The 25,225-nt window shown below is 39.8% G+C and overlaps 1 protein-coding gene across 2 annotated transcripts in view; it reads left to right on the top strand.

Moving 5' to 3' along the window:
- si:ch211-186j3.6 (neural-cadherin) overlaps positions 1 to 25,225 on the top strand; it is a 71,624-nt gene that overhangs the window by 41,215 nt on the left and 5,184 nt on the right. For both annotated transcript variants that reach the window (XM_046038681.1, XM_046038682.1), the window contains 13 exons: positions 326 to 419; positions 1,233 to 1,417; positions 2,339 to 2,568; positions 3,076 to 3,353; positions 5,403 to 5,617; positions 8,069 to 8,196; positions 8,374 to 8,501; positions 10,459 to 10,582; positions 17,508 to 17,691; positions 17,901 to 18,067; positions 20,550 to 20,814; positions 21,511 to 21,694; positions 23,021 to 23,271. In XM_046038681.1, the coding sequence (XP_045894637.1) occupies positions 326 to 419; positions 1,233 to 1,417; positions 2,339 to 2,568; positions 3,076 to 3,353; positions 5,403 to 5,617; positions 8,069 to 8,196; positions 8,374 to 8,501; positions 10,459 to 10,582; positions 17,508 to 17,691; positions 17,901 to 18,067; positions 20,550 to 20,814; positions 21,511 to 21,694; positions 23,021 to 23,271 (2,433 nt within the window). The remainder of the gene's footprint in view (positions 1 to 325; positions 420 to 1,232; positions 1,418 to 2,338; positions 2,569 to 3,075; positions 3,354 to 5,402; positions 5,618 to 8,068; positions 8,197 to 8,373; positions 8,502 to 10,458; positions 10,583 to 17,507; positions 17,692 to 17,900; positions 18,068 to 20,549; positions 20,815 to 21,510; positions 21,695 to 23,020; positions 23,272 to 25,225) is intronic.

Here is a 25,225-nt window from a genome sequence, read left to right on the forward strand (position 1 = left end):
AAACAGGAATGCCGTGACTCATACAGGCTGCCATTGTTTACCCAGCTGCAGTACTCTGGCACTGCAGGTCGATAATAACATAATCCATACTGAGATAGCCCTGCTTCCTTAAGCTCCACGCTCTCTGAAGTGGAGCACTGAGCTCCTATTCATTGCCAGCAGTGGGGCTCCACAGTTATGAGCATAATAAGTAGAACAGAACACAAGAATGCAAGATAAGGAGAAGAGAGGGACGAAAAGATAAGTGTTGGCATCAGCAGATTTTGTCCAGACGGAATCAATGTGTGTGTGTGTGTGTGTGTGTGTGTGTGTTTACTTTGAACAGGAAGGATGGCAAATGCGGCACTGGGGAAGGTGTATGCCCCAGATCCCGATGACTGGGACAACAAGACCTACACTCTGGAGACAAGCGCAGCCAAGTAAGAGCTCTCTGTTAAATGCATATAATTTTTTTATGAAAACATGCTGATCTCCAAATGTGCAGCACAAGTACAAATGCTAAAGCAATATAGTACCAGAAGAACTGCCAACAGTGTAGAATTTGAAAAATAAAGAGGATGAGGACTCAGCGTTGATGCTGTATTTCTCAAACAAGGTCTCTTTCAGTGATATCACTCAGCCTGAAACATGCCTAACAGGTACTTCTCCTAATCTTAGATCCAATTCCCCGGCCTCTAATATAAGCAACACTTTCCAAAGGGACTTTAATCATAGCTGTCAACAGTGATTGCCATTCTGGAAAATGCAATCAGATTCAAACAAACTAAGCAATTTCGATCCACCTGTAAGATGTTCCCAAGATGAAACAGCCCATACAAGCAGTGTGACTCCATCAGAGACCTTGTACAATTATGTAGTATTCACACCCTCAAGATCAGATTAGAAATACCAATTGCATATTTGTTTTATTCATATAACAAATTCTGACAGTTACCATGACAACTATCAAGCTCTTTTAGAGCCAAAGTATTTGCCTTTTTTGTCTTCTTCTTGGCGTTTTTTTTTCTGTTTCTATGGAGGTTTTTTTTTTATGAATTTGCATTCACTTCCTGCTGGAGTTAACCCAGGTACTGCTGACCAATTCTCTACTTGTCTGTCTGCCATCTGTCAGGTATTTTTCCTTTGAACAAGAGCTCTGAAACAAAAGAAGGCAATTGTCTTTCTTTTTTTCTCTCTCTCATCCTCTGCTGAAGCCGTCATCGCCTACTTAACAGCTCCTCTGCTTTTCTCAGGTACTTCAGTCTGAACCAAAGCTCAGGAGTGCTGAACATCCGACACAACACTCCCGCAGGCAGCTACTGGTTGAGGGTCGGAGTTTCTGATGGGGTGTGGCCCGATGTGATCTCAGGGGTCAGAGTTCATGTCAGGGAGCTGGAGGAAAAGGCCATCCGGTCGTCCGCCTCGCTGCATTTGACCGGTAACGTTAGCAGAAACACTGACTCACCTGGTGACATAATAACTGTTAATTTTGAATCATGGGCTGCCTGCCACTCTGCGGGTGGATGGGTGTTGCTGTGATTCAACTGCAAAACCATAAGTCAAGATAATATTGAGGCTAATAGTTTTTCAATTGGATTCCCTCTCCCAGTCATCCTCCACAAAATGGAAAGCTTGCTCTTTGTTGCCGCTGTTGTTGTTAAATTTGAAGATGATGTTGAAAGAGACAGCATCTGCCACAGGCATGAATAAATTGGCACTTTTCATTGAATGATTATCAGGTTGTCAATCCAGTTAACGCTGAAATAATAGGCTGTCAGAAGAAATTTTTATACTTGCATTCTTTAACATTTCTAAGCATTGTAAAGCAACCATTCACGCTGCTTGATGCTTGGTAATAGTTTCCTTCTGTTTTAACCCTCTGAAGTTTATGTTCATTTTTCTGTCAGTCTCTCAGTGCAAATCAGAGTTATAAAGGTCAATTTGGAGGTGTCAGGGAAAGTCCTTGACATTTAAAAAGCCATTTGGTGAACATAGTTGAAGGCTTTAATGGATGTCTCTGACTCCCAAGTCATTATCATTTTTGGAGATTAAAGATGACTGCCCACATTCTCCAGATCTTATTGTAAGGTGGCACCACAAATGTAATTGATTTTCATTCTATTTTAGTTCTTCAAGACCCTAACTTTAATTCAGTAGCCAAATAAATGATTTGACTGCATCACAAGTCATCCTCCATGTGGAAGATTCAGTGAGGAAGTGGATCAATAGAGGGAGATGTTAGGCTACCTCTTGTGTTAATGGAATCGGGAACTCACTAGACTTTGATCAACTCTGTAGTTGTCATTGACGAGTCAGTAGTTCTTATTGCATGCACCCCCACTCTCCTTGTCTCCCGAAGGCATTACAGCGAGAGATTTTATCGACTCTCACGTCGAGGGGAAGAGTCGGCTGGAGACGTTCTGGGACTTCCTGTCTGAAACCCTGTCCGTCAGACCGGGGAGTATCAACATTTTCAACATAGCAGACAGAAAGGAGAAAACAGTGGACATCCATTTCTATGTGCTAACTGATAATGGCTACCTGCGCCCAGAGAAACTACACGCTATCCTCGCTGCACATAAAAAGAAGGTATATAAACCATTGGGTCTGATAGATAGAGATCAATGCTCATATATCAAGTGATACACTTAGGAGCTTGAGGGGAGGAGATAACAGCTTTTTATCTGCCCTTTTATTTTCACACAAACTTTCTGTCTGTTTACTGCCTGCCCCTGTCATGTCTCTTTGTCTCTTCCATTCATTTCTTCTCAGTCTCCTTTCTTTTTTAAAATCGATATTTTTGTCTTTCTTCCACATTTTGACTGTGCATCATTTTGATTCTTCTGTTACTCCTAACTAAATGCTACTTTAAAAACAATCAGTTATAGAATATTAAAAGCATTTAAGTAGATTAGGCTTCATCTTCCTTTTTTACATTGCTTGTGAAGTCTTGTATCCTTTTCGGATGTTTATCACTGTGTACACCTCGCCACCAACACTGGAGATAAAAATCCTCGTATCTTCTCTGGCAATTATTGTAATTCCCATTTTTCTCTCTCTCATCTCCACCTTCTTCCCTTTTCTGTCTCTACACAGTTGCAGTCCCTGCTTGGTGTGAATGTAAGCCAGGTGCAGGTAGATGAGTGTGTGCGCATGGACTGCAAGACGTCCGGTGGCTGCTCCACGCAGTTAAGCATCAGTGACTCGCCCACCCTAGTAGACGCAGGTGCTATATCCCTGGTCTCAGTAACGTTGGTGTCCTCTGCTGTATGTGGCTGCGCTGCCAGGGAAATGACCCACCAACCCTGCTCCTCCTACCCCAGTAACCCCTGCCTTAATGGGGGAACCTGCGTTGACACCCAGAATGGATACAGGTGAGAGGCAATGTCTGCAGTTGTTCGGGAAGACTTGGAGATGGAAGAAGTTCCTTCAAGATAGGAAACAGGAATACTGTATGAGTTTGCTGTCTTCTCTCTTGTTAGACTTACTGTAAGAGTGACACCTTGAAAAATGAGCCCAGAATTACTAATAGTGCCCGTTGTGAGAAGAATCTCCTTCACCTGCAACTTGACCTAACTTGCTTGAGCTGCTCTGCTGTGTTGTCAGCTGAATATAGAGTAGCAGGTTTTTGTATATTTGCCAGTCTACATGTATGTGTGTGTGAGTGTATCTTGACAAGATTATTGAATTAGATCTCTAGATTTATAGCCTTATATTGAATTTCTGAAATTCAGGCGCGCTGTGGTTTGCGGAGTTTATCAGTGAATAATGAACATAGCCTTTGTATCAAGGTCATTAGCCCACTACTCTACAAATATTCATTCATAATATTGACAAATGTCTGTAGTAAATATAAAGGCCTTCAAATTTAAGTGTATAGGTCTCTGTGGGAGTCAATTGTGGATGTAACAGCACAATTTCCATTCCATGCACACACTAATGCCCAGATTAAATAAGAGGGCAAGGGGATTAAAGAGGCAGGGGGTGTAGTACAACTCTGACCCCCCTCTATGCTCACAACTTTTCAACATCTCATTTAATGGCATTTATGTGTACATGCAAGCTTGTCACAAGCATTGTCTTCAAAGAGAGGATGTACAGAACTTTTTTTTATTACTTTTATCTTTTAAGTAATCTTTGCTGCAGTTGATCTGCATACTGCTGAAAGAAGCATCTGTTCTTTGAGAAGAATATATCCCCATGTGTGCTGTATGTGCGCCCAAGTGAATGCAGTACAACCATAAAGAATCCAATTTTTCATTCTATCCTCTGTCAAAGGAGCTTAACAGGCAACCTCAGTCAGCAGCTGATCAGATATTGTCAGTCAGAAGAGAGAAAAACATGCCCTCCACTTCTTGATTTGGATTGGCATTGCTCTCATGAGTCACATGAAAGAGCAGTGAAAGAGTGAGGTGCTGTGCGTGTGCATATGTATGCATAAGGCTACACTCTGCCTAAGCCGTCCCTTTTGCTGTGTATGGATCAGTATTCCTGACATGTGTTGCCCCTCTGCAGAATAAACAGCAATGGGGAGAAACAGCCCCTAACAGCCTCACAGCCTTCCTCAGACACTGTATGAAAATAGATGGCTTTGACATTATCAGCAAAGCCAGCTTGTCTCACATGCCTGCAGTGGAGGAGACAGGATGAGATCAACTGGTCCCCCCCATCCTCGCCATCGCTGTGATTGAATGGGTTTTTTATCACTGCAAGTATCTCTTCCTTTGTGGTGTTTTTGTATGATTATTAGTATTTACCATTACGATCTCATACACAAACATTTTGAAGAGCGAAACGGAAAACAGTTCATTTCCAGTTTCTGCAAAAGCAGTGATCCCTAACACTCAAGTTCCAATCAAAGTAGGTAAGTGCAAGAAGAAGCAATTGCACAGTTATCAACTAAAGTGTGTAATACCTTAAGAATGAGAAGGGGACGGGTGAGGATAAGTAAGAAAAAGTCCAGGAAATTAGTGATGGTGCGGCGCAAAGAAAAGTGAGAGAAATAGAATTAATTATCTCCTAACAAAGGAGATGTGATGTGCCGAGCAGGAACACTCTCCAGAGGGTTCAGCTCGGGCAGCTGTGATAGATAAAGAATAGACTGGAGTAATATTGTGTTCATAGCTAATTGATTTAATGTAGAATTGAATATTAGGGGCTTCGTGGCTAATGCAAACAACTGATTGATGAAAGTGCTTTCTTAGCTGTTGACAGTCTGTGTGTTGGAGCATAGTCAAACCCCTGCGTGTGTGAATCAACAAGACTATCACGTCCGCCAGAATGAGAAAAGTCACTGCGCACAGATCCAGAGATTGGACAGTGTGAAGATTTCACAGAGCACAAAACACGAATGACACTGATTGTTTCGTTTCCCATGTTTTGCCTTGATTTCCATCACTGTTTTTTCCTTCTCTGTGCTACAGGTGCCACTGCCCTCCACAGCTTGAGGGGCCAGACTGTCAGCAGACGAGACTTAGTTTCCTTGGCAACGGCTATGCCTGGTTTCCCCCCATAAGGCCATGCTTTGATAGCCATCTTTCACTGGAGTTTATGACAGAGGAAGACGACGGATTGCTCCTTTATGCCGGCCCGTTGGCGACTCTGCTGCCTGGGGATGTTGAGGACTACATGGCCATAGGTAAAGAATGAGTCTGGATAATTAGATGTGTGCCAAGGGCCCTGCGGCCGTTATTGCACTAAAACTTGGAACTTCATTTTTGTGTTTAATTACTGGGTGGTAGCTAATCAGATATATGAGGTAAATTTTCTTCATTAGTATACTGCTGAGGGATATGAGCACTCACTCTACCAAGTTTTACAATAAGTACCTAATGCGGTGCTACAAAGGAATTCAAGTTTTACTGTTTAATGTATATATAATACATTGTTTGCATTTTGTTTACCCCCTGCTTCAGCGTCAGAGCAGTGGTTCAGCTTCTAGACATACAGTACTATGTGGCTGGAGTGAGACATTCAGTGTCTCACTCAAGGATGTGTCAGCAGGGTTTATTCTTGCTGACATGAATCCTCCAGATGAAGGACATTGATAAAGTACTGTCTCGTTGTATCACTTTGTACCTCAAGAGGCGATAGTCCAATAGTGACCCCTACCCCAGGCACTGGTTGGCCATGTTCAATGGCAGGGTGCCGTCAGCTAATAGAGAGCCTATAAGTCCCTCCCCTTCTGGTGGACCACCATGGTACCTAACTTCAGAAAAAATATGTACGGTAGTCAATGGCAAGTGACAACTTATGTTTTGATCCCGTTTGAACTGTGCTCTGAATTACACATATGATGATGGTCAATTTAAAATATACATTTAAAACTCAAGAACGTCGCAGTTTGATGTAAAACTGTTGAAGTATAAGACCACAGAGGCCACAAACCCAAAAGTCGCGTATGTGACGCCGTAACTTTTTCTCTCGATGACTGAAGCTAACGTTACTGAAGCTAACGTCAAATAACTTGTATATGATGTGATAAAAAGGCCACGAGTTGTTAGATTAAACACATCAGGTGAGCTATATTTCTGCGTGGAACATAGCTAAGTTATCTAGCTAGCAGCAACCAAACAATGAACGTTAGCTAGCATTACCACGTTAACATGTTCGTGACGTATATTTTGCAAGATGAGAGATGTAGTTCACTGAACCGTTTTCACACAAAACGACATGTAACTTTACTGTAACTTTCTTGACGTACACAATTATCTTTTAAATTGACAAACATCATATGTGTAATTCAAGGCACAGTTCAAACAGGATCAAAAATAAGTTGTCTCTCGCCGTTGACTACCGTACATATTTTTCCCGAAATAAGTTCCCATGGGCCTTTGGCTCTCTATAGGACTGCTAAATTAGCTGCATGGCTAACTGAGCTAGCTAGCTAATGGCACTTAGCAGCAGACATGACCTGATATGTGATATGCTGTCCCCTATTTTTAGTATCTATTCGACAGGTGGAGAGCAATCTCAATTCCTACACATTGCACCTTTAAATAAACATTTATTGCTTGTTTGATTGAGTAGATGTAGTTAAAGTAATACATTGTACAGTGCTGTAAAACACTGCTGCTTACTGATGTCACTGGAACAGGATAATAGTAAATTTGATTTTGACAACAAAGATTTAAAAAAGAAAGATCAGTGTTAAAGTGATGTTGAAAATATTATAAATCGGGGAGATTAAAAATGATTATTTATAAAATGTGATAGCAACACCTCTAAATTAGCTGTACTGTCGCTACCAGTAAGTAAATACTCATGCTGTCTTGACTTGGCCAGTCTCTCTTGCACACAAACTTATAAATAAATATATACATACATACAGTGTCCAGTTAATGTTTTCTGCCTCCGTTATTGTACTTTAACACTGTGGCTAACTTAAAGGGTTAATTCACCCCCAATTACACAACAACATATTTTCTCACTTACCACTGGTAATTGGTATTTAGCCATGTAGATAGATTAGTTTTTTCCCCCAGGTTTTTAGGCATCTGTCTCTCAAATAGTTGCCTCCACCCCGCTATAATAAAGGTGAATTCAATTTAATTTGTGGGGCATCATTTAAAAATGAGATGTGCAGCAACATCTGATTCCAGAAACATGGTCGTTATTACTAGATAAGTCACATAGTTTGCGGTGAACAGTGATTTGGGTGAACTGACCCTTTAATTAATTTTGTTATTGAACAACCCTGTGTAACTTTTTTCCATCACATTGTTTATGGTGCCACTCAGATTCCCTACTATAATACATCTGTGTATATTGTATTGTCATTCTCTTTTTTGGTTCATACTGTCTGTTTGTTTTGAGGTGAGATGCTTTCATATGTCCCTTGGGTTTTTCTTTCTCCATTCCTGTTGGAACTGGTAATTTGCATTTTGCCTGTTTTTTGCACTGCATTTCATCTCAGTTCTTCTTGACCTTCCCTGTACATTTTGTTTTTTCAAGCAAGTGAAGCTGTTTTTCTGTACTACAAATCTGTAAGGGTTGCCTTTTTTGAGTTGAAAACTTTTCATTCAGGTATAATAATAATGATGATTTACTTAGAGTAGCTGGTGGTAATTCTCAACTATCTTTTTCTCAGAACTGATTGGCGGAACACCCAGTCTGAAAGTTAACCATGGTTCTGGGACTCTGGTCCTCCAGTTAACAAATAATGTTGGGGTGGCTGACAGACGCTGGCATCGACTTGATGTGAGGAGCAACAGTAAAGTAAGAGAAGTACATTCATGCTAGCGTCTTTACATATAGTTCTCTCTTTTTCCTAGTGTATAAAGAAGTCACATTAAAATATATGCTGTACTTTGTAGAAAGTGTCTGCCTACAGTAGCCTACCACATCCACATATGCAGCAGAGATGACCTTTCTCCACTCTCCCCTAATTTAAAGGAAGTGCGCTTCACTCTCGATCGATGTTCCAGTGCGATTATTATGGAGACTGAAGGCGTGGACTCATGGGCAATGACAGAGGACCGCTCATCCTGTGAAATCCGAGGGGTCACACCCAACAGGGACAAGTAAGATCAATAATTAAATGAAACAAGTCTGACCAGCACTATAGTACAAGAAAGCGGCTTTTCTGAATCCTGAAAGGGGCCATTAAGCAGCTTAGGCCCCCAGTACTAAATTATCATAAATAATAAAGTGTGTTTATATTATATTATAGTATAATAATATTATATTGTGTTTATAAATACATTAATTATATATGTATATAAATACATGTGGCTACATGTTTGTTTTGAAGAACCCTTGTATTTATGGTTGAAGTAGCCAACAGTTAGGGTTTAGAAATTCTCCAGAGATCCTTCTGGGGTTTTCCTTGGTTTGCAAATTACTAATCTACTGAGGTTTTGTTCTCTTCACTGTTTTTAAAACTAAGAGGATGCAGGCCCATCGGGATAGTGTCTAAATGCCCCATGTCCCCACAGGGATAAACAGTCCTTTATAGAGTGCAGCAGTAGCAGTTACAAAGGCAGCAGTTTGCAGGAGGTAAAAGTGAAAAATTAAGTCTATATTAAATTGCATATACTGTATAAAGTATTAAAAATGTTCAGACATGTACAGTGGATAGGGTAGAAAAGATTATTATTATATGCTGGTATGCAGAACTTATTTTATTACGTTTGTAATTCTGGTGTTGCGACACAAGGTGTACATAATGTATCACACACACACAGTAGGGTCCTGATTTGGTCATGAAGGATTAGATGAAGCCTCACAGTTGAGGAGGGAGTATAACAAAAATATAAAACGGGGGAAAAACCACTTTAAATTAAGCCCTTTAGAGTTAGTTAGGGTGGCAAGTAATGCTTATTTTCCTTATAGATTCATCTATTAGTCTGCGCTTAACTGATTAATAGTTTAGTTCATAAAATAGTGACCTTTCACAAGTTCCTAGAGCCCAGGTGGCGTTTTTGTAGATTACTTGTTTTGGCTGTCCACTAGTAATAAGGCACTTGAACTGGAAAATGTTTGCCATTTTTGCTTGATAATTGACTTAAATCACTTATCACAATAGACTATTCAATTTGAACGTGGAACATTCTTCATTAATTGTTTCAGCTCCAAAGTGATTAGCAATTAGCAAAACCTAGTTTGAGATTCATCGGTTTCTTATTTATGCCCAAAGTAATATTTAAAAAACTGAAAACAGGTTGTGTTTGTTCAACGTAAAAAGAGTACAAGCTGCATGGAATCATTTATTGAAATCAGATCAGAGAGTGACTCAGACTGTTTTAGGCTCAGTATTCAATTTCTCAGTTTCACTCTCTGGAGGGAAGAAACTGTTAACGACATCCTCAGATAGTATCCTTAAAATGCCAACTAATCTATGTTTGTACATAGCCCCTTTTTCTTTGCCACAGCTGAATTTATTTTCCCCCATCGTGGGCTCAGCCTGCCACTGTGCTCATTGTTTTGTTGTGTAATTAAGCTATGAGTTTATCAAGTTAAACAATGTACTGTACATAAGGGCTTTACCATTGCCATCCATTTTACTCACTTCTACATGTTAGGAACCTTTGAGAACCATTTGCTGTGATGGATGTATTTGAGCTTTGACTTAATAAGTAAGACAAATAATTATGTCCTTAAACAAGGACTGTTAGTTAAATAGCTGCACTGAAAAACATCCTGTGTTTTATCTTCTTTGTGCAGCCAGTTTTGAAAATAGCAACCATTGCTGTGCTGAATCAGCTTGTGTTTTGGTCGTTTCAGACAAAAGTAATTGATTGATTTAGTAATTTATCATGCATTTATTTAAGGGAACAAGAATAAGATGTCATATTTGTTGTCAAGAAGCAGTACAAGTGATGACAACCTCAGCGGGAAAAGAATGAAACCATGAATTTAACCTTGACAGTTCGTATGGTGCTTATGGTCCTTTTCCTCTGCTTTCATTCTGCATTTCTGTATATAGATTTGGCTTGTGAACTTACATGGTTTTTACTTACAGTGGTTTTTGTTTCCCAGGTATCTGAATGGAAGTCATGTAGTGCAGCTGGGAGGCGTCAATAAGAATATATCGTATGAATACCCACAGCTACAGCACAAACACTATACTGGATGCATGAGGAACCTGCTTGTGGACAGCAAGGTACTGTGTGGAACAAGCAGAGTTTATTAAATATACTGTACATTTCCAGCAGGCCTGTTTATGAAGCCTGATGAATAGATTAGATGAATATATTTCTATATTGTATCCCTTTATTTTTTATTTTGCATGATGAGGATTCATGTAAATTTGATCTTTTATTGCGGATGTACAGTATATACTTCAGCACAACTGTTTTAAAAAGAAAATGTGGTGAAAGAAGCATTTAAATTATTTACTTAAAGCAACTACAAGGAACTTTCATTTGGTGTTGATTCTGGCGGACCCTATGGACAAAAGTAGTTGTGTTTCCATCTCCTCATGTCGTAAAGATCTTGATCTAGCTGTTTTGGAACAGAGTGAATATTTTTTAATACTATTTTCCTTTTTTAAACACAGCTGTAAGCATAGTTATGAGTTAACGTATCTATTTCTGGTTACGTAAGATTAAAAACTGTAATATGACAATGGTAAAACTAAGTAAACTTTGTAACAAAATAAACCTTGTTTTAGTAGAGTTCGCACACCTAGATTACATTTAAGCCTGCAACTAACAGATATGGTTGCTCTGTAATAGTAAACACTTCTGGACAGGCTTTGAATCCTATCAAATCCCACATTCTCTCCATCTGTTGAATGACCAACCAAGGTAGACTAGTGCTTTTGGCCATGTCCTTTCACTGTCGCTTTTTTTCTTTGCCCTAGTATAAGCCATAACCACAAAACATGCCATAAATTATTTCGTCTGATTTCACTGGGAATCGGACCAGGTGACAGATATTAAAAATTACTAAGGAAATAGCCAGCCTTCTCAGGTTCACAAGGGGAGCCTAAAAGGAAAAAGGGTTGTAATTAGCTGCTGCACATTCAACCTACACTGTTTTTTGCTGGTATGACATTGAGACTGTTTCATAACCAGTTAAAAACTCCTTGTAGTATGTTAAAATTTAAGCAGTAATACTATAATGTAAAAATACTTCCTTACACGTGATTGACCTGCATCCAGAATTGTACTTAAAGGTGCTTTGTGGACTTCTCCTATAAACATTGTCTACATTCAGGGTTTCTGACTAAAACTTGTTTGTTTTCATGAGGTCAAACACAAATATGTTGAGGGTATTTCCTTCCTCATAAAATATTTATAAAGCAAATGTTTTAAACATTAAACCTGCATTTTATGTCTATGTTTACTTGCTCACAGTCTTCTTCTTTGCATTTTATTTGGGCATTGATTTATTTCTTGGGGTATGATTGCCACCTGTATCAGTGGATTAACATAAAACCATTTGCAGGAATGTGTATTTGTGAATATTACTGGTTGCACTCATAACAGCACTGCTCTATAGCGCTGCTAGTGGTCAGAAATTCTACAGGGTACCTTAAGAACAAATAGTAAAGTAACATAAAACATAAAGTAACATCACCAAAATATACTTTAGTCTCAAAAAACAAAAGTGTTCGTTAAGAAGCAGAATGACATATATAATTATAATAGTATTATATTACATTATTGGATTATTTTAAAGGGGCTATATGTAGTTTTTTTTAATGAAATTACTTATTAATAAATCAAATTTACACTGCCTTATTGTCAATGGGCTCAAATCTTTCTTAGAAATGAAGCACACGCCTATTTTCTCTGTTGCTTGCATCAGCCACTATTCTGCTTTTAATGTGTGGACACCTGGTCGGATGCAGCTCTGTGCCGCTCCCGAGCGTCTCTCAGACCACAGCGACAACACCACAGCTAACGACATTCAGTCCACTAACACCATAAAACAACCGGGTCCCAGCAAAACACAGACTCCACGTAAGGATACAAAACAACAATAAAGGTTTACGTGCTGAAGCCCATCAGACCAAACAGGTTCAGATGATGTTGAGTAAAAACCAAAGATTCTCACAGGTCTTTGAGTCCAAGTCAAGTCTCAAGTCTTTGAGCAAGAGTCTAAGTCAAGTCTCAAGTCTTTGAGCTAGAGTCCAAGTCAAGTCTCAAGTCTCTGAGCTAGAGTCCAAGTCAAGTCTCAAGTCTTTGAGCAAGAGTCCAAGTCAAGTCTCAAGTCTCTCGTGGTTATTACGAATCACCTGCTGCGTCCAATCCAGGTTGCTAATAAAACTGCATAGCTATAAGGAATTCTGTAACTGTAACCCGCTTTTCATTTGCAGAGCACAACCATGTAATGTACAATGCAATTATTGATGGTTTATGAAATACTGTAAGTCAAAACACTCCCCAGACTCTTAAACCCAGTGTAACGTTAACTAAATAAAACTATAAAGTTACATGGTCAACAATAAAGCTGTAACCTGTTTTTAACTTAGAGCACAACCATGTAATGTACAATGCAATTATTGACTGTTTATTAAATACTGTAAGTCAACACACTCCCCAGACTCTTAAACCCAGTGTAACGTTAACTAAATAAAACTGTGACATTGCTTAATCAACAATAAACCTGTCTATTTTTAACTTAACAGAGCACAACAATGCAGCCTAATGTACAACGCGTCTACAATTAATGACAACTTATAAACTACTGTAAGTCAACAAACCCTGTTGATTTTCAAACCCAGTCTACAGTCAAATGGTCAACAATAAAGCTGTAACCTGTTTTTAACTTACAGAGCACAATGTGCAATGCAATCAATGACAGCTTAAACTACTGTAAGTCAACACACCCTGCAGACTCTCAAGCCAGTGTAATGTTATAACTAAATAAAACTGTAAGGCTACATGATCAACAATAAACCTGTAACCTCTTTCCAGCCAACGGCAATAATTAATTAAGATGATGGCATAGACTGTATGGGTGATGGCAGCCAGCGGGACGTAAATAATTACATTAATCGACCACCACAAGTTTGGAAAGTAAACAAACGCTCATTCATCTTTTCATAATGAACAACATTCAGAGTAAACCTCCCGTAGGTCGTAGCTAAAGCAAGAAGCAAGCTAACATTAGATGGCCAATGCTGAGCTAAACATGTTTACTCACCACAGGTTACTAACCTATTTGCGTTCAGCACTTCTATGTTTGGGTCTTGCTGTATGAAGTTTTAAAGCCAAAGTTTATGATAAATGGCTCAGCAGCTGCCGCTGTTTGTCATCTCTCACGTGCGGGAATAACAGCACGCTCATCAACTCAACTCAACTCAACTCAGCTCAACTTTATTTATAGAGCATTTTCAACACCACAAGTGGAACCAGAGTGCTGTACAGAAGGTATAAAAGAGAAAATTATAACAGAGACAAAAAACACAGCAAAATTATAACATACACAAGTTACAGAGCATTATCAAATGCTAAAGAAAACAAATAAGTTTTAAGCACACTCTGAAAAGTACTCAATGAAGGACAAGTTTTTACAGACAGAGGAAGGTCATTCCAGAGCCTAGGAGCAGCAACAGAGAAAGCCCGATCACCTTTACATTTTAAACGGGATCGCGGAACCATGAGAAGCAATTGATCATTTGAGCACAGAGATCTACTGGATTGACAGCAGCTGATTAAATCAGTAACATACTCCGGTGCTAGGCCATGCATAGACTTAAAAACATACAACAACGCTTTGTATTGAATTCTGTATCGTATGGGTAACCAATGTAATTTAATTAACACCGGAGTAATGTGCTCTCTCTTCTTAGTACCCATTTAAAGTCTGGCAGCTGAGTTCTGAACGAGCTGCAAACGGGAGAGAGAAGCCTGACTCACACCCAGATACAGCACATTACAATAATCCAAACGGGATGACACAAAGTCATGAACAACCTTCTCCATATCGTCAAAAGAGAGGATAGATTTCAATTTAGATATTGATCTAAGATGGAAGAAATTGATGGAAGACAGCATCGATTTCCCGGTCAAATTTAAGCTCAGAGTCAAAAATGACACCAAGGTTCCTCACGCTAGACAGTTTTTTCCCAGAAAACAACCCCAGGCAGTCATCATCCACACACCCCTTATTTCCAAATAAAATCATCTCAGTCTTATCCTCATTTAATTGGAGAAAGTTATTCGCAAGCCAACACTTAACTTCGGCCAAACATGCATGAAGAGACTGAACATTTATGCCCATGTTTCAGTGGTATGTAAATTTGAGAATCATCCGCATACAAATGATACTGAATCCCAAATTTCTCAAAAATCGAACCTAGAGGGAGCATATAAAGGGAAAATAAACACAAGAGGGGTAACAGAAGAAAAATAATCCCCTAAACTGACTTCATCAGAAGTTTCCTAAAAAATAATCATTGTTCACGAGTCCCGCACCTTGAGTCCGAGTTGAGTCTGAAGTCTTTCGAGGACAAGTCTCAAGTCAAGTCTGAAGTCACTGTGTGTGCGACTTAAGTCGCACTCGAGTCCGAGTCTCTAACTCGAGTCCCCATCTCTGGTAAAAACACAGTGATCATCAGAAAAGCTGGAGAAACACGGAGAGAGTCAGGTTAGCTCGACGGCTAATGCCGAGAAGTTGCTAATGTTATCCGGTGCAAAGTTGTATCGCTTTCCACACCAACTAATGCGACCCATACTATCCTGTGTACCACCGGTATTATGTCAAAGTGTTGACTTAACATTAGCCTTCGAGAAATGATGTAACTGTAAAAGCAAATGTGGAGCGATTTGTTTACAAGCCTATAGTGATGCAGCCATCTAACGCTAACAGTTACATCGGACCTGCCGCTGTTTGCTTCATAACGTTCAATTCAGATTTATTGTGGTTTTACCAATACTCAGGTAAACAGCTTCTCCAACTCTCAGTCGCTGTAACTAACGTGACCCACATAATATACAACACTACATCAAAAAGGCGACAACAACACAGAGGAAGAGCCATCCACTATCACTACAGTAAAGTTACTTTATAGTGATGTGTGGATCGATCTTAAAGTATCGATATTTCTGATACCAACATTTCGTGCTCTAGGATCGATACTCATATAAAAGGATCGATATCTAAACTCAGTCATCTGGAGTGAGTGTGTGTTTTATCATAAGTATGGGAACTACTTTTCCTTCCGCCTGTCAAAGTCATCCTTGCACTAGGGCTCTGTGACGGAGCTTCTTTGAAGTGAGCCGCTGCAGCCCTTTACATTTCCCGCGATTGAATACTGACTATGGCTGACAAGCAGTCACGTCTGGCTGTATTTTAGCTGTGAAGGCAATAATGATGCTGTGTGTGATGTGTGTGCAAAGACAGTGAAATACTTTGGCAACCCCGCAAACATCTGAGATTAAGTCGTCACAATAATAGGATGATCTTATGAAGCGGCAGTTCTGAGCAGGATATTTTTATTTTTTGATGTTTTGTCATTATGTAGCTATTATTTTGAATTGGTAAGGCTACAGCCTACTCCTTATTTTTCTCATAAATACAGAAACGAGAGCGGGGAGGTCACATTAACCTAGAAATAAAGTATGTAAAAAGTATTGGTATCGGTATCAGCAATACCAGCCTGGGTATTACTTGGTATTGGATCGTAAAGGAATAAAGTGGTATCGCACATCACTATTACTTACTGCGGTCTAAATGTTATAAAGTGTGACACAATCTCGTAATAAAATTCAGTCCAGCTCACTAACTGTTTCCTTATCATCCAATATATGTACATTAGCTGTTATATTAATGAGCCTCCAGTGAAAGATACGCAGATAGTAAACTAGTTACTGAAAAGCATGTTGTCTGAAGCGGCCTCCCTGACTGTTTATAGCCGCTGTCACTCTGCCTTTTTTCCGGGAGTGTTATTGTGTCAATAATATGCTCGCTGCGCTGAATTAAAGGTACGAAGCCAGTGTTGAGCTGCCTCTGAGCCGGGAACGTTGAAGTAACAGAGCCTGAACAAGTCTGAGTGAAAAGCCACAGCCAGCATGCCGGTGTTTCTGCGTTTATTCCAGGATTTCTGTATGAAAGCAGTTGTGTTTTGGATTATGCTCGCTCATGAGTTCAAGCAAGCATGCGTACGAGCACATGCCTGGTTCCATCCATCCATCCATCATCAACCTCTCATCCTGTGTACAGGGTAGCGGGCATGCTTGGTTCATTATTTTTAATATAGTTCAGTGGTTGTTTTAGGTGGCACAAAATGTATTTACTTTATAAACTGCCAGATAGTTTAATCTACAATACAATATAAACTGATCGTATTTTTGTGTGTAAAATCTTAAGTAATAACTATTGGTGTTAATAAATGTGGTGGATTTAAAACTACAATATTTTGCAATATGTGGTGGATTATCAATACAGCATAAAATGTAAACACTCAGATAAAGTACCTCAAAATGGTGCAGAGCTTGAGTAAATGTACTGAGCTGTTTCTGCTGCTGTAAAATAATATGTGTATTAGCAACACATGGCATATTTGACTCTAAGTCGGTGGCACTACTTATCTTTGCCCTAAAGGGTTTCACACACTTTTGTTATGCTGCTACAAGTGCAACAACCTCATTTTGTCTGCAGACATGAAACACCTTACCAACCCACCAGTTCCGTTTATGAAGTGCAATTTTTTATTGATTTATTACAAATGATGATGATGAATTTGATGATGATAATATGTATAGTATTATAGTTTTTCTAGTGTTTTTTTAGGTTACATCTTAATTTGTGCATGGCATTTCCCTGCGTGTGATCAATAAAAACAATTTTGTCTTTACCTTAATAGTAGTAATATTAAAGTAAAAACATCTTTTGTTTTTAGAAAAGATAAATCAGGATGCCATATATCATTAAACAACCAGCATCAACATATTTAATTTATATTATCTTAATTAAATTATAAGATGCTCAATCTGCAATCACATTTCCTTTCACTCATCCAGTATTATTACTATGCCAGAGACATCCACCTTTCAATTTCCTACAGTAGGAAGCTAGTTTTTCTCCTCTTCATATTTTTTTACTGGTCTTCTTCTTCTTCTCTTTCCATTCAGCTGTATGACCTTGGTTCCCCTGCTGAATCCTTCAACACTGTGCCTGGCTGCTCTCTTATTGATGACCAGTGCACCAACATGGAGAATCTTCCCTCTTGTGGCAAGAGGGGTAGCTGTCACAGCGAGCGGGGCTCCTTCAGCTGCCTCTGTGAACCAGGGTTTACAGGGCCTCAGTGCGATCAAGGTAACCCTAACAAATTGCTCTTAATTGACCGTGAGGTTTTCAGGGAAAGCACAGTGAGATCTCTGTGGAGTTTGCTGCTGTAGGAAGATAACCTCGCCTTACACAAAGTGCTTTTGCGGAACAGCACTCCCTCGCTTTTGGTATCCTTGGTATTTCCCATATGACAGCTGAATTAATTGAACTAGCCTTGTGTGTTTTTGATTGACAAGTGGCTCCAGAGTTCTCCTTCGACGGCCGGAGCCACATTCAGTTTCAGCTCTTGTGGTCGCTACCTGCGCGACAGACAAAGGTCCAGGCTGGGGTTCGGACACGTGCCGCTGCTGGTGTTATCCTCAGCATGCTTTCCCAGGAGCAGAATGAATACCTACGTTTAGAGGTGAGTCATGGCTGGTCACTCCCCTCCACCTTGACAGCTCTGATTGTCTTGTTTGTGGGGCATAAAATTATAATTAATGATTGTTGCAAATGCTTGTCAGGCTAAGAGTGAGTAATACCAGGGTTAGAGACATATGGGTGGATACTGAGGGGGCTGGTGATTGACATACTGTATGTATGTTCTCCACAAGGTCTTTCAATAAGTTTGCAGAATGTTACTATTGAGAGGCTGCTATTAAAAAAATTAGGCCTCCTTTATTTAAGGTTATTTCTATGTCTGGTTAATGTTTCAATCTCAAATTAGTATGACAAGAAAGTGTGGGCACTGGAACTCAGGGGAAGATTGTGCTTAAGTGAAGGTCAGATTCCCTGCTCTGTACTTGAGGGTTTTGACACAGCTAGCTTCAAGTGGCGAGTTCAAAGGCATGTCTGCATGCATGCTGCTCACTCAACTGATGGAGCTGGTAAAGTGGAGTGTTGCTCTCACAGAACGTTTCTTCAGGAGTACCTCACACAGTCCAATAATATCATGCTTCTCCTTCCTGACACTTTCCTAAGTGGATATGAAGCCAGTTTTTCTTGTCAAAGCCTTTTGTCTCATGGACTGACATGCCGAGTGTGAACTGCACCTGGAAGTAAATGGCTCTGTTAGGACTGTCACTTTTGGCTTACTCACAGGTCACCTGTTTGCAGTGAACCTGTCTCCAGTTATGGTATACTCCACACTACTGCTCTGTCTTTGAAAACATCTTGTTTTTGTGCTTGTGTGCTTTCTTTGTTAGACAGCACTGTTTAAAGCATTGGCCTTGTCTCTTGATTTTCTTTGGGTATTTACACTACATGAGGAATAACAGTGTGGTCCTCTTCCCTTGTTGCAGTCCCACAGTGACAGGAAAAGGAAAAGGCTGTAGCCTTTACTGTATGTGGGCTGTAAAGCCTCTCTGTAAAAGCCTCTCTGGAGCTGAATTGGTGAGCTGTATAAAACATCTGATGTCTGTCTGTGGCAGCATGCTGAAGCATTTTCAGCCTGGTTGTCTCAAAGCTCTTAGAAACACTTGAGCACAAGTCTGGTGTGTTTGCCAACAACAAGCCCTAATTTAAAGGGCTGTCTCTCTCCCCCTTTTTTTTCTTAAGGGTAGATATGGGATGGAGTGCACACTGAATAAATAACCACACTTTCACACAAAGGTTACCAGGGGCTAGCTGGATATAAACAGCATGCAGCTCTCCAAGGAGTACGGTGTCTCTGTAAAGAAAACATTTATCCAATGCAGTCTGTAAAGGAGTTTTTTGTGAGCGACTGGCATGCACTACTTTGTCAAAGACCAGTGACCCTTAAGAACAGTAAAAATCATAGCTTTTCATTTATTTATTTTTGCTTCATATGTGATTTGAGTTTAAAAAGTTCTATAGAAATTCAGACTTTAGAAATTCACTTGAACATTTTGTGCTTAATGGTGATTGGTTAGATCTCTGGGGGCACTGCAGAAAGTTTATATAATCAGATTTCTTCCTGAGTATTGATTGAGTCCTTTGTCCTTTGCTCATTTTTGTTGTGGTCTTCAGGGCAGGATGAAGCAGTGGGGAGAGCACAGTCAGCTTTTACAGTGTGTGTGTGTGTGTGTGTGTGTGTGTGTGTGTGTGTGTGTGTGTGTGTGTGTGTGTGTGTGTGTGTGTTGTGTGTGTCCAGTGGGGGAGATGCATTTGAGATGCCCATGCTGAGGGAGCAATAGTTAATGCAGGCTGGGCTGAATGTAAATTATCTTGCCCCACTGTTTCCAATTAAGCTTTGGACATGTACGAGCTGCAGTTATGGGAGCCCCTCATTGGTTGAGTCCATTGTGTTCGCTCATCCTTAACTGCTGAAGATAATTGTTGTTTCTTGTATACCTTCCCTTCGGGATGACTCCGTCTTCTGCCATGCAGTGATGTGTACGGCAGCTCTGCAAAGCGTCGTGGCAACAAAATTGCTGAATTAAATTTTACCACTGAAATTTTCATTGGCATTTTTTCTGGCAGGTTCACCACAGAGAGTCTTTTTACTGGGTAGTTAAATATCACAATTCTTGCCTGGCCCAACCTTTGCAGCCTTTTCTCCACCACGGGAGCTGGCCCACTTCTTACAAAGTTGTTATGAACTACATCTGTTTTTGCCCTTCAACACAGCACAATATGGAAGGAGTCCAGGTCTGTCAGTGTAGAATTTGTGTCACCCCATTTTGCAGTTTTATTCACACAACCATTCCGAGCCTTGAAATCCACACTAACACAGTGTTACTGCAGCTGACAGAACAGACGAGCTTATGTTGATTTAGCAATGCAAAAGTCTTCCATTTGCAGTCCTGTAGTAGAGTTTTGACCCCTCATATCTGGGGCCCATTTAAAATATGGAAACATCATTATTATTTCTTGCTTCTTAGGTTCTCTATGAATGTATGAATGCTGTGAATTTCAAATGAGCAAGACTCTACTCTGCATCTCAGGTTATTCAGGGTCTACTGGCTGTTTTATACAACCTTGGAGATGGAGACTACAACCTGACACTGCCCTATCATCGCCTCGATGATGGAGAGTGGCATGAGGTGGAGCTGGATCGGTACGGCAGAGAGTTCACCTTGCGACTGGACGGAGGTGGAGGACGACGAGAACTTACGGCCTCGCCTGGGCAGAGTCAGGAGATCATTATTGACCCCTCCGTGGTGATGCTTGGAAACTCTTTTCCCTCAGGACACAACCGGAGTTTCCTGGGTAGTTGTCTGATTACAGGATTTTAGTGAGACTGAATGAGTGGAGATTAAGATAAATGAGTGAAAGGATCATTTAATTGTTGAAAAATCATTTGCATTACGTTTAACATTGTACATCGTGCCGGTTTTCGTGAAAACAATTTAATATGTTAAAAATAAATAAATAGATTAATTGGCAAACACATACTCAAAAGAGTGGACTTCACAGTTAACTTGTATACTTTTATAAAATTAATGGACATATAAATGATTCATTGCTTATCTTTACCACTTACTTGTGCTTCTCCATTTCACAACCTGGCCCAAAGGTGTTTTGATCCCTTAGTTCAAGCAGATGAGAGAAAGTGAGTCAGTGGGCCTGATCTGTGTTTAATTGATGTGTTAGACCTCATGCTTCCCACAGAGTGAGCAAACTAACCAGCAGAGAAAATATCCTGCAAAAAAGAAGTCCATGCTGACAGCTTAGCCTCAGGCTGTTTGGGTGTTTGCATGCATGAGAGCGTGTGTACGTGTCCGCAGGTGTATCAGCGAGTCTCTTTATGTGTGTCACTGTGTGTGTGTCTGCGTATTTGAATTTACACCTTTGCCATGGTGTTAATGTGTGTCCATAAAAGATTTTGCCCGAGGACTGGTGTCTTAGTGTGTCTTTTGGCATTGTAAAAGGTTTGTTTTTTCTTTTTTTCTCTCTCTCCACCAGGCTGTTTGCGAGATGTGAGGTTTAACAGGCGCTCCATCCCTCTGGATCAGGAGCAGCCTTCTGAGGGGCTTCAGGTGGTCACTTCGCAGGGCGTCTCTATCGGCTGCTCTTCAGAAGCCTGCAGGAAACATCACTGCTCCCCTCCCTTGGTCTGCGTGGACCTCTGGAGACACCACGAGTGCAGGTGCTATAAATATACAGAAAAACCAACCTAGCATGTTAATTACAGTATGCAGCTCCTTTCTGTACATCTTGTGGGCTACACATACTTTCAGAGACAAGGATTGCTATGGGTTTCCTACAGTAGGAAGCTAGAATAATTAACCTGTAAGTAACTTATTCATGACATGAAAAACTGCTACAGAGGTTTGGCACATTAATTTGAAGGCTATTTATATCGTTTGTCAGCTAATATATTTTTTTACAAGCACAGTATATTATTATTGCTCTGAAAATAAATACAACTCTTGGGTTGCCAGGTTGAGAAAAATCCTTTTAGATACTTCAGCCTCCTCCCTCATAAACTTGTCAAGTCCATCAGGTAGACCACTCCTTCTCAAAAAGAGCACCAGAGCACCCAGACCTATAAGTGTATACTCACTGTATTGTTGTATAAAGTCATTATTAATGTTTTATTGCATGTGACTTAATAACATTTGCTGATGGCTTATTAGGAAGAGAGACCCCCATGAGTATTTATTAATGATAATTTACCAATATTCAAAATTGGCAACCCTAAAGTTGTTCATAGTAATGGCCTAGTAATGAGCTATTAAACATTAGTAAACAATTTATTAATAATAGTCATTGTTTACAATTTATACATTCAAATAAACATACAGTAAAGACGGAAATCAAACATACAGTAATCAATACATATGATATATTACCTGTGGAGACTGAGTTTGAGTATCATCGTCTGATCAGTTTTCCTGCGACACACATCAGTCACTATCAAAGTGTCCACCAGACGGCAGGTAGGCTGAGTTCAGTGATGTCACACTGTGTGTCTAATAGTGCGTCAACCTGAGTGAATAGCAGGGACTGTCAGAGTCTCATCTCCCCCTTTAAACTCTGCAGGACCACTGAGTATCCTGGCTGTGATTTCAGGACTCTGAACCAGTGTGGGTCTTTTTTTACTGCGGTTGGATATCCATATACCGAGATTGCAGCACAGCCTCAGGATACAAAGCACTGAGAGAAGCAGGTGGCAGGGGTGAATGATATTCAAGGGATATTTTGTGCAAATATACTGAGGGACTACTACTGCAAAGCCAAGCTTAGCTCCTCAGTTTCTTTTTCTCTTTTCTTTCAGTTAAAGTACAGTCGACACTGTAAACATCAAAGAACTTATCTTTGAATCTAATATAAGAGGTGTAACTCCTGAGGGATTTATTTTTACACTGTCAACTTAGGTTTCATAGCTCTGTAGAATTCAGTTCTCCTTTTATCTGACAGCTTCCCAAGTGTCTTGTTTTTTGCTTTTCACTACTGTCTCCTCTCTGCACAGGTGCCCTCCAGGCCACATGACCAAAGAGAGCTCCTTGGGCAAAGTGTGTGTCTACACTCTGTGCGCCAGCCGGCCGTGCCGCCACGGCACGTGTGTGCCTCACTCTCCGTCCCGCTACTCATGCCACTGCAGCGAGGGTTACCGGGGACGCCACTGTGAGGTCACACTCACCATGTTCCACAACGATGACAGCAACAGCCTCAGCCTTAGCTCCATGTTCGCCATCAGCATCTGTGTTATGGCCTTTCTAGGTAGCTATGTCGACTATGTCCTCTTCTACCTGTGGTAACCCACTAACACTGTCATCATCTCCCTTCATATATTTTAATATATTTGATATGTTTTTGTCTGCCATTTTTTCTCTTTTTCATCTGTTATATATTGATTTTCATCTTTGTGGAGTCCGTTTTTCACATCTCCGTGGTATGATTCTTGCATTTTGTTTGTTTTATCTTTAACATCCACTGCTTTATTTGTTTTCCACGCTTGTTTGGTTCTGTGAAATCTGCATACACATATCTTGTAGTCGTACTGACTTGCAATACGATTTGTGTTCCACCAGGATATGATTTCTCCAAAGGAGGTTGGTGGTTGAAACATGAAACAAATATTTGCAGCGAGACAAGCAGGGAGGGAAACATTGTATATCTTAATTTGTGATTCACAGGGAAGCTGTTAGTCCCCGGAGAATCGGGGAGTTTCTTTATGTGTTTTTCTATATTTCTCATCACTTCTTTGTCCCCTGTCTCTTCCAATGTTACGCTCTGACTTCAGAAGTCAATTTCACTCTCTGCCGTGCTTTTTATCTGTCCAAGTTATTTTATATCCCGCCATCCACTCATTTTACTCCCTTGATGTTTTTTTCTTTTGCCTTTCACTGTACATTCCTGTGTATATTTCTGTTTTCCCAAGTCACTGTAAATGTGCCCATATTGTGCACTTTAGTGCTATGTACACTGTTTGACACTGTAATCAGGGCTCACCTACGTCAAGAAGAAACTCCATAGTAAGGACTTTTTTTATCTCATATCTTACCAAGTTCAAGTTCAAGTTCAGTACCCAGTAGTAAACTTAATTGAGCATGTAATCCTTCAGTGTATTTGGAAATTTTAAATTCATCTAATAACCTATTTTTATATCATAAGTTCCTTTGTAATGTAACTATTTACTATTTATTTAAAAAAGTTAAATAACCATGATTATATGGAAAAACAATTTCCTATGAATGGCTATAATGTGATGAAAATCCAGTAAGGTAACACAATCTTTATCCCACAATGAGTGTTTTAGCTAATATTTTAATTGCCTCTTTAATGACTGACCATTTACATTACATCTGGGCAATACATTTGTGTGAGCCTGCTGGTCAGAAGTTCTACAGATGTTTAATGTTTGCTGAGATATTTGAAAAAAGATGGCATTAAACAATTCACATTGATAAATAGGTCAAAAACCAGAACACCAGAGCAGCAATACAAATATAGTTAAGTAAGTAAGTATAAGTTCAAGTCACAAAATCATATGATAGTGAGAAAATAATCAAGTGAGAGCATGTTAAAAGAAAATAACTTATATATAAGTAAGTAAAATCTGAATTTACTAGTCTTGGGTGTGGGAGTATGAGGTCCTTCACTGAAAAAATCTCCCTTTGAAGACTTTGACTAACTGGATGATCTAAGGGTGCACTCTGACATACAAGGGGTCATAAGTTCAGAAATGTATACCAGAGCTCGACCATTGACAGCTTTGTATGTAAGGAGTAGAATCTTAAAATCAATAAGTATAAGATGAGGGTTATGTGGTCTCTTTGTAGTGCCTGTTGAGACATGAGCTGCTGAATTTTGATGCTTTGAGTTTTATGACTGAGTGCATAGTGTTTTTTAAGCAAGAAGAAAATATTACATGGATGACCTTTTTTTATGTATGGAGTGAAAATGTTTGTGAAATCACTTTCTTTCTCTCTGCGTCAAAATTTAATTTGATTCAGGGGTATACATCTGCCTTGGTTTTGTGTCATTTTTCATTCAGTATTTAAAGTCAGCCAGACAGAGGTTCAAAAACGTTGGCTTGGCCATTTACTTTCTTTGGAAGGTATAGTTGTGTATCTGTGTAAAATGTAATGAAATGTTATTTTTAACCATTGTGTAATTATGCAAAGTGGAAGCATACACAAACTTAAAAATGCCTAAAATTGACACCTCAAGT

Source organism: Micropterus dolomieu, linkage group LG22 (assembly GCF_021292245.1).
Source record: "Micropterus dolomieu isolate WLL.071019.BEF.003 ecotype Adirondacks linkage group LG22, ASM2129224v1, whole genome shotgun sequence".
Lineage (NCBI taxonomy): Eukaryota > Metazoa > Chordata > Actinopteri > Centrarchiformes > Centrarchidae > Micropterus > Micropterus dolomieu.